Source organism: Cricetulus griseus, chromosome 2, assembly GCF_003668045.3.
Source record: "Cricetulus griseus strain 17A/GY chromosome 2, alternate assembly CriGri-PICRH-1.0, whole genome shotgun sequence".
Lineage (NCBI taxonomy): Eukaryota > Metazoa > Chordata > Mammalia > Rodentia > Cricetidae > Cricetulus > Cricetulus griseus.
The window spans coordinates 395,348,820-395,358,483 of NC_048595.1; the positions used below are offsets into that span (position 1 = coordinate 395,348,820).

Sequence of the window (9,664 nt, forward strand, 5' to 3'; positions counted from 1 at the left end):
ACCAGGGGCTTCCTTCCTCTGTGCTCAGGTGTAGCAAATGTCAAGGTCCCAGGACAACAGCTAGTCAGCATATGGCAGCTGGCCACTAGGGGGCGGTATATCTGTAGTTAAGGGGGATCTTCAGAACCCACAAACTTACATGGGTGGGGCAGCCCAAGAGACACTGGTGAAGTACAGAAAAACAAAAACGGCAAAACGGATGAAGAAGGCAAGTAGTTAAATCTTAGGGTAGGGGTCCTCAGTAATCAAGGAGTAAGAAAAGATCCCATACTAAATATTGAAACCATCGCTCCTCAGCTCTCCCCAGACAGAAGTCAACGACAAAAGATTTCTCAGTTTATTTGCAAATACACATTGTCACCCCAGAAGCCAGTTCTACTTTAGAACTGCCAAGCAACCAATGTTCTTACTCAACCAAAACCCAAAACCTACCCAGGAGGGTGGGTCCCAAGACTCATATCATATCCCAACTGTGCAGATTATAAAAGTTCCTTTAGAAAAACAAGGAGTTAGAAGCCAGTGTCCATGAGACATCTTGCCCCTTTGTAAACATTAACATCCAGGTTACCAGAACCTGGGATGAGTGTGCAAAAATGAGGGCACCACACCATATGCCCAGAGGGCCAGGGACATAGTTGGCAACCATACAAGTTAAGTCCTGAGGGTCTTCTGCCTCTGTCTCCAGGCTGGAAAATGCATACAGCAGAAACAAGGAAGCTACTCGATGCCAAGAGCTCACATAAGATAGCATCGGCGGTCTTGCCCATAAGAATTCTCCACACGGACAATTTCCTGGATGACTTTGATGAAAACATCTTGAGTTAACTATAAGGAATAAGCAGATTCAGAGGTATATCAATTGATTCAGTGCCAATACTAACCAGCCCTGAGGCAAACACATCTCTCCCTCACCATCCCCACCACCCAGCAGTGTGTAAGGACAACAATGTCACCAAGTCTAGAGCTTAGGTTCAGTACCTGATTCTCTCTAGCAGATGATTCCATAAACGTAGCGCCCCAGGACTGTGCCAGCTTCTTCCCTTGAATTAACTGCACCTCTCTGAAAGCAAATTTGGAACATAAAGATGGAAGGCAGATAATGATGCCTATAGACTGGCGCACGCCTTTAACCCCAGCACTCAGGAGGCAAAGACAAGCAGATCTCTGTGAGGCCAGCCTGGTCTATAGAGTTCCAGGACAGACTACAAAGCTACAGAGAAAATCCCTGTCTCTGAAAACCAAAAAAACAACAACAACAAAAAAATAAACCAAACAATGCCTGCAAGCTGTCTGAAAATTCTTTTTTTTTTTTTTTTTTGTCTGAAAATTCTTTAAGATTTAATTTCCTCTTGATGCTTCACACCCCTCCCCCAAGGTTTGATGAGGGTGAGGTGAGAAAAAAATACATGTAAACAAAAGCATGATGGGTAAATGTAAGACTGAAGCTTGAAATAGGAATTATGGCTTTATGTTAGAGTTATTCTTAAGTAACCATCAAGGTAATGATGAAAAGAGGGAAAATGGCTAGACATAGTGACCCACCCCTACAATCTCCGCTGGCACTGCTAGAAAGGCAAGAGGACAGGGACTTAAAAGGACAGCCTGGACTACATGGTGAAGATCCTGTCTCAAACAGAGGCAGGCAGGACTACAGCTTGACTGATCCCTAGTACAACTTACTTTCCTTTGCCATGAGCAACAGGGGTTTACACACCTGTCTGGAGAGAGATCTGCCTTGTTCCCCACAAGCACCACAGGTAGCCTGTGATGAAACAGCAGTTACTATTGTATGATTATAAGAACCCTTTTCCTGGAATGTAAAAAATAAATTAATAATAAAAAAAAAGAGTCCTTTCCCCAATCTCTATGGACCCCAACTAGTCTAACTACAGCAAGGCTAGATGATTCCCCAAACAAGCCAGGCATGATCCATGGCCAGCCTCCTGGAAGAATCCCCATGATTGCTTTCCTCCACACCTTCATTCCCACATTCTATTTCCTGGGGCCACTTACCGAGTTTTACCATGGCCTTCATGTAGCTTTTGGTACAGGCTCTTAATGATTTGGAAGCTTCAAAACATAAGAGATAGAGCTTTAATCTCAGTTCTAGGATTATTGTTGAGTCCTCCAAGCCCCACTCAAAATCTTAGTCACACACCTATGCAGAGAGGTGACAGAATATACAAGCACGTAACCATGGACCCCAATGATGAACGAATAGGGCAGAATGCTGTACTCATCCTGACAAGAAACAGAAACATGAGTATTAAGAGCCACACCATTCAAATGGCACAAGCTGTTGGGATAACATACAGGTGACCCTCTCAGAGACATTCCTTGCTCCCATTCAACAAGTATTTATAAAGTAGCTCCAATGAGCCTTGTACACTGTTAATAGCTAAAATACTTTTCTTTTCATACTACATCACACATGAAACACACAGACCACAAGACTTTATACAGGGGGAACTGCAACATTTGGACACCCTACCCCAATTGGTACCTGCCCTGCTGTGTCCACTAGATGTAGATGAAACTCATCTTTGCCAAGAGTCACTGTCTTGCTGTAAGCTGGAAAAACAAAGAGGAAAACTTCTTGACTGTGAGGTGCTTTGTAGGACCAGTGATGTGTATTCCTTTACATTCCTGACCCTGGGAGTAACAGAGACAGACTAGTTCCAGGGAACTTTCCAGGATCTGGAGAGTTATGCTAGGGTTCTTGCTGTCCTCATCTTTAGTATAGTAAAGATTCTATACTATCCTGGACTAAAATCTTACAAATTCTACTCTCTAGACCATCAGTTCTCAACCTGTGGCTCACAACCTTTTGGAGGGTCAAATATCATATATCCTGCATATCATATATCCTGCATTACAACTCATAACAGTAGCAAAATTACAGTTATGAAGTAGCCATGAAATAATTTTATGGTGGGGGAACATGAGGAACTGCAGTTAAATGCTAAAGGGTCACAGCATTAGGAAGGCTGAGAACCACTGCCCTAGACACTCACAGAACAGGATTCCCAGAACTGATATGATTAACACATAAATAAATCAGCCCCTTGGTAACAAAGAAATATCAAATTATGTAATTGGAGAGGGTACCCAGTCTATCTAGGTTCCATCTCCTTCACACTAAAGAACATTACTCACTATTCTCCACTGTAGGATCGTAGCCTTCCAGGAACTCGCCTTCCACAAATTGATGGGCCAAAGATGTCTTCCCTTTAAGGACCAGAGATTGTTGTAATATAATCATCCACCTACATTCACACCGTTTGTCCTTTCGGACTGTGGCCAGGACCAAAACGCATCCCAAATCAGCTTCCCATTCAGTGAAAGACCCCCAGCTCCAAGCAATGCTTCCCCTTGGACTACTACTACGAACATCCTTACGCGTTGACTCCGCAGCAGTTTGGCTCCTGGGATGCATTCAGCACTGCCATAGGAAGCCTTTCCCTGCCCCACCCCACCCCACCTCACCCTTTGGAAGATCCAGGACTCCCTAGGATCTAGTGCACCAGCCCAAGGACACTTGCAAGTGTCTGCCTCGCGCAGACCTCCACCACGCCTTCAAATGCTGATCCCACCCCTGTTCCCAGAGTAACTCAGGGACCACTGATGCAACCACAGCCCGGTCCACTTTAACCCTTGAGTGCTCCTTTTCCAGCATCCCTCCACACGACTTCTTCCCCGTCCACATTGGCTCCTCTAGTCACATTCCCGCGACAGCGCGCCTCTTCTGGACACAAAGCAACGGTGCTGCCACCGCTGGTGCTCTCGGGAGGGCGGAGACTCACCTACCGAGCGGTACCCCAGGATGGCCACCTTCCTGTAGCGCACCAGAGGCATGACAGGACGCCGCTCCGAGGGGCTCCTAGGAGCGCGGACCAAGAGAGCCCGAACACTAGCTGGAGTGCAGGCGGCAGGGGACCCCGGGAAGGACCGCGGCTCACCAAAGATAAGCCGGGTGAAGGGAAAGGAAATCAAAACAAGCCGCGCGCCCGGGGCAGCCCACGTGATCACAACACTGCGGCTCTACGCAAGGGAGCCGGGCGCCAGGGGCGGGGGAGGGGCGGAATACGCGGCTGGGCGGCTCCCGGCCCCGCCCCCAGGCTGCTCCCCATTGGTCAATTAGAATGAGGGCGGGCGGAGTCGCCCACAAGGAGGGACCAGTGGGCTCACGTGGAGCGGGAATTTTGGGAGCTGCACATGCGTAGACCTGAGCCGGTTCATTCATAAAGAAAAAGGTGCTCGGGGTCCTAGAGGTACTTTTCCATGTGCAGCCTAGCCAAAAAAGCTGTGAATCTTAGATGGAAAAACAGCTGTTGTGAAAATACAAAACGAAAAGGAAAATACCTGCTGTGGTTGGCTGGTATTGGTTTTTGGTTTTGTGTTTTTAAGACAAGGTCTCACCTTGTAACCCTGACTGGACTACAACTCTCTATGTAGACCATGCTGGCTCAAAACTCAAAGAGGTCCACTTGCCTCTACTTACCTAATACTGAATTAAAGCATGCAACACTACAAAGTAGCTTTGGGCCGGAGGTTTTGTTGAAAAGATGCTAGGCCTCTGAAGTCAGCAGTGATGGCAGTTTTTAATCCCAGCACTCAGGAGGCAGAGGCAGGCGCATCTCTTGAGGCTATCCTGGTCTACAGAGTGAGTTCCAGAACAGCCAGAGGTAAACAAAGAAACCTTGTCTGGGGCGGTGAAAAAAAAAAAGGGGGAAGGATTCTAGGCCTTTGTTTTTCTTTTCTTCAAGATAGGGTTTCTCTGTGTAACAGCCCTGGCTGTCCTGGAACTTGCTTTGTAGACCAGGCTGGCTTCAAACTCACAGAGATCCACTGGCCTCTAGCTCCAGAGTGCTGGGATTAAAGGTTTGGGGCCACAACCATACGGCTCAACAAATATTTTTTGATCTGTGAACTTGAGAGTTGAGGCAGGAGAATGCTGTCAGTTCAAGACCAGCCTGGGCTAAACAATGATCAAGCCACCCAAGACCTTGTCAAAAAACAAAAAACCCAGGCTTCCTGGCCTAGGCCTATAATTGCAGGATTTAAGAGGTGAAGACAGGAAGGTCAGGAGTTCAAACTCATTATGGCCTCAGCTACATAGTGAGTTTGAGCCCAAGAGACCTTGTCTTAAAAAAAAGAAAAAGAAAGTCTATTGAGCATGTTCAGACACTGACCCAGGTTTGCTGAAAGAGATAAGCATGACATACAAGGTCTCTGTTTCCCTGGCATTTAAATTTATTCATAGAATTTGGAGTTGTGACAATGGCATGCATGAGGCCTGCCTTTTGCTCAAACCCCAGAACACACACACACACACACACACACACACACACACACACACACACACACACACACAGGGAGGACTGGAGAGATAACTCAGCATTGGCTGTTCTTCTATAGGACACAGGTTCAATTCCCAGCACCCACATGGCAGCTCACAACTTGTCTGTAACTGCAGTTCTGGGGGACCCTATACCTTCATACAAACATACTTGCAGGCAAAAAAATAAAAATAAATTATTAAAAAAAGTTCACTGCCTTGCTAATATATAATAAGCATCATTATCATCACAACTGACACTGGATTTAGTGGCGCACACCTTTAATCCCAGCATTCTGGAGGCAGAGGCAGGCGGATCTCTGAGAGTTCGAGGCCAGCGTGGTCTCCAGATCCAGTGCCAGGACAGGCTCCAAAGCTACACAGAGAAACCCTGTCTCGACCCCCCCCCCCAAACAACAACAATAATAATAAATAAATCAGTACTTAATGCCTATGACCTTTGGGGGTTAAGGGAGATTTGTATTTGTTTTTGTATTTTTTTGTTTGTATAGAGTTTGTTTTTTTTTTTGTTTTGCTGTGTATTTTTTTTTAAGGCAATGTCTTACTATGTAGCCCAGGCTGCCCTAGAGCACCCTTTGTCACAGACCCTAGTCTAGAACTCCCAGAGATACAGTTGCCTTTGCCTTCCAAGTGCTGGCCCAGAAAAACAATGTATTCTTTCTCAGGGATCTGTGGGTTGAATTAGCCACTCTCTTGTTTGCTGTCCTGTTTGCTATTGGGGCTGAAGTCTCAATGGAAGTAGAAAATCCAGAAGGATCTTGAGTATCTGGGCCTGGGTGCAGACTCTGTCTCAGCCCCCACCCTCACCCCCACCCTCACCCCCACCCTTCATGTGTCTTTCGTCTGAACTTCCAACATGGAGGCAAAAGCACTTAAGAAGGCAAGGGCCTCTTGGGCTTTGCGCCCTAGAGTCCATCCGATAACATGACTTCCTCCACGCATTATTACTCTGAAAAAAGACAAGGTTCAAGTGGTGAGATAGACTATTTCTTGACAAGAACGTGGGACAATTGTAGCAATGCATTCTTTCTCCCTATTTATTTTGTTTTATGTGCATGTGTGTTATCCGGCATGCATATATGTGCACCACATGAGACTTGGTTATCTGCCAATGAACCCGGGACTCTTCCTGTTGCCTTTCCATTGCTGAGATTACAAGAGCTGGACTCCACATGAAGCCTTTGGCCGGGCACTGGAGATCAGACTCAGTTGCTCATACTTGAGGGTCGAGCACACTACTGAACCATCTCCCCGGCCCTATTGATTTTATTTTGATTATACTTTAGTTTGTTTATGTGTTTGTTTTTGAGACAGGTTTCTTGTTACCTATGCTGGCCTCAAACTTGCTGGAAAATTGAGAATTGGCTTTAAACTCTGGGTCCTGTTGTCTCCACCTCCCAAGGGCTAGGATTACAGGGTGCAGTTGGGTCTCATTTACTTACACACACACACACACACACACACACACACACACATACACACGTATATACAATATACATATATATATGTATACTTATTTGTAGTGGTGGTTGTATTCCTGGGAATTGTATATAGGACCCACATATTCATTCAAGGCAAGCTCTGTCCTACTGAGGCTGAGCTATGTCCCTATCTAGTTTTTAAATTTATATTTTGAGGGGCCTGTTGGCATGGCCCAGCAGTTAAATATATTTACTGGTCTTCCTGAGGACTCTGGTTCAGTTCCCAGCACCCACATGGCAGCTCACAACCATCTGTAACTCCAGTTCCATGGAATCTGATGCCCCCACGTGGTGCACATATGTGTATGTGGGCAAAGTACTCATACACATAAAAGAAAAATAATAATTCTTTAAACTTGTATTTTGAGACAGGGTCTTACTAAGTCACCCAGGCTGGCCTTGAATTTACAGGCCCAAGTTGGCCTAATTCAATGAGTCTCCTGCTTCAGCTTCCTAAACAGGGCCACTAACTACTACAGCTGGTTTTGTGTGAACAGCAGAGACAGCAGGCCTGCCACCACACTGGGACTCAAAGAATCCTTTTTTTTTTTTTTTTTTTTGAGACCAGGCTGGTCTGGAACTCAATCATTTTAAAGCTCAAGTCTGATCCTATGGGGCTGGAGAGATGACTCAGAGGTTAAGAGTACTGACTGCTCTTCCAGAGGTCCTGAGTTCAATTCCCAGCAACCACATGGTGGCTCACAACCATCTGTAATGAGATCTGGTGCCCTCTTCTGGTGTGTAAGCATGCATGCAGATAATTGTATACATAATAAATAAATAAAATTTAAAAAAAAGAAAAAGAAAAAAAAAGTCTGATCCTACCATTTTCCCCCAAGCTAAAACTTAATTGCATTAATTTATCTACTCAAATAACTCTGTCTTCAAAGCCGCCGACACCTATAGTCTCGGCTATTGCATTAGTTGAGGCAGGAGGATATCTTTGGTGCTCAAGTGGAGCAGGGTGCTCAAGGATAACCAAGCAAGGCAGCAAGACTTTCAATTTCCACATCAACCAGAAAGGGGAGTGGTGTAAAATATCCTTAGCACAGTATAAAGCCTACTGGTATTTGCAGGGTCTGATAAATAGTCATAGCAGGGGGAGACCCTGTATCTGACCTCTTCTTGTATGTTAATTCACCTTGCTTAACTCTTACAGTACCCCCTGTTTTCCAGCCCCTTGTCCAGCACTTTCTCATGGCCTCTGACACCCCCAAAGTGATTTCCTTAAGAATATGTCTCAGGGGTTTGGAGAGGTGGCTCAGAGGTTAAGAGCAACCACCTCACCACCTTGAGTTCAATTCCCAGCAACCACATGGTGGTTCACAACTGGTGCCCTCTTCTGGCCTGTTGGCATACATGCAGGCTGAATACTGTATACATAATAAGTAAATCTTTTTTAAAAAATGGCAAAACAAAACAAAAAACCTCCATTCTCGTCGGGCATTGGTGGCACACGCCTTTAATCCCAGCACTCAGGAGGCAGAGGCAGGTGGATCTCGGTGAGTTCAAGACCAGCCTGGTCTACAAGAGCTAGTTCCAGGACAGCCTCCAAAGCCACAAAGAAACCCTGTCTCGAAGAAAAAAAAAAAAAAAAAAACCTCCATTCTCATTAGCTTATAAAAGGAGAGAGAAAGAAAGACTGTATGAGATTCAGATTCACACTGTGCTTCCTAGAGCAGTACAGGTTGTTTGGAGCCACCAGTGCCAGGGAAAAGTAGGTAGGAGACTTGGCTCATTTAGTTGAAAATAAAAAAAAAAAAAAATCCCGCTCTCAAAGATTTTACATGATTTTAAATCCGGCGTGGTGGTGCACATTTTTAATCCTGGCACAGGTCGGAAGATATCTATGAGTTCAAGGCCAGGCTTGTTTATATAGCCAGTTCTAGGACAGCCAGCCAGGGCTACATAGTAAGATCCTGACTTAAAAGAAAAAAAAAAAAAAAGTCTATGGGATCACATAGACTAGCCAAGGACTACAACAATGAAGAGTCGTGTCTGTATGTGTGTGTGTGGGGGGGTGAGATTATTGTCAGCTGTTGCAGCTGCTGGGGGCTTAAGCAGCTGTTCCCTAGGCAGCTGCAGTGTTTAGCCCAGGCCTGGCTGTTAGGGTGGCGGCTCTGTCTTAGCCTGTGGACATCAGCTCCAAGCTAAGCCAAGGCTCTCATAGGACCACTTGAATGCAACAGAGAAAGAGTTCTAAAGAGTTCTATTTGGATGCTATACTTAGGTCATGGGGCCCGACAGAGATAGGTTTGGAGACAGTTTGGACTTGCTTTCCGAAGAAGCAAAACCAGGACTACAGGTATATCAGAATTGTTTTATATTCCTAACCCACCCAGTTCTGCACTGTCCCACCATCTGTTCTCAGAACACACTGCATGAGAGGGGGAACATTTCCTACTCACAGCTGAAGCTCTAGCAAGGAAACTAAGACAGTCAGACAAGAGACTCCGTCTAGACATAAAGACTAACCAAAAGCCCTGTCCAGTGCCAGTTTCTCTTTTATTTTATTTATTTTGTGTGTATGAATGTTGTACTTGTATGCCTGATAGAAGTGGAGGCCAGAGGATGGCAGAGTCCCTGGAACTGGACTTACAGAAAATGTGAGGTACTGGGCAGGATCCTCTACAAAAGCAGCAAATTCTGTTAGCCACTGGGTCATCTCTCCCACCCTCAATTTCCCTTTTACACCTTTAATACCAGCACTCAGGAGGATGAAGGCAGGTGGATCTTGTAAGTTCCAGAACAGCCAGGGATACATAGAGACCCTGTCTCTAAAAACAAGCGAATAAACAAAACCAGATGTCATCAAAAGAAAAAA

The 9,664-nt window shown here is 45.5% G+C and overlaps 1 protein-coding gene across 4 annotated transcripts; it reads right to left on the minus strand.

Moving 5' to 3' along the window:
* Window positions 1-314: 314 nt before the first annotated feature.
* On the minus strand, window positions 315-4,070 carry Rhebl1 (RHEB like 1). 4 transcript variants are annotated; one of them, XM_027396498.2, is made up of 8 exons: window positions 3,804-4,070; window positions 3,157-3,228; window positions 2,504-2,571; window positions 2,159-2,241; window positions 2,014-2,070; window positions 1,715-1,762; window positions 979-1,060; window positions 315-825 (listed from the first exon to the last, which is right to left on the minus strand). In XM_027396498.2, exons 1-8 carry the CDS (start codon window positions 3,853-3,855, stop codon window positions 736-738), a joined length of 552 nt encoding a protein of 183 aa, XP_027252299.1. In that variant the 5' UTR covers window positions 3,856-4,070; the 3' UTR covers window positions 315-735. The 4 variants fall into 4 exon arrangements, with proteins under 4 accessions (XP_027252299.1, XP_027252297.1, XP_027252300.1 ...); XM_027396496.2 differs by having other exon boundaries at window positions 3,157-3,294; XM_027396499.2 differs by having other exon boundaries at window positions 1,681-1,762; window positions 3,157-3,294.
* Window positions 4,071-9,664: the final 5,594 nt, after the last annotated feature.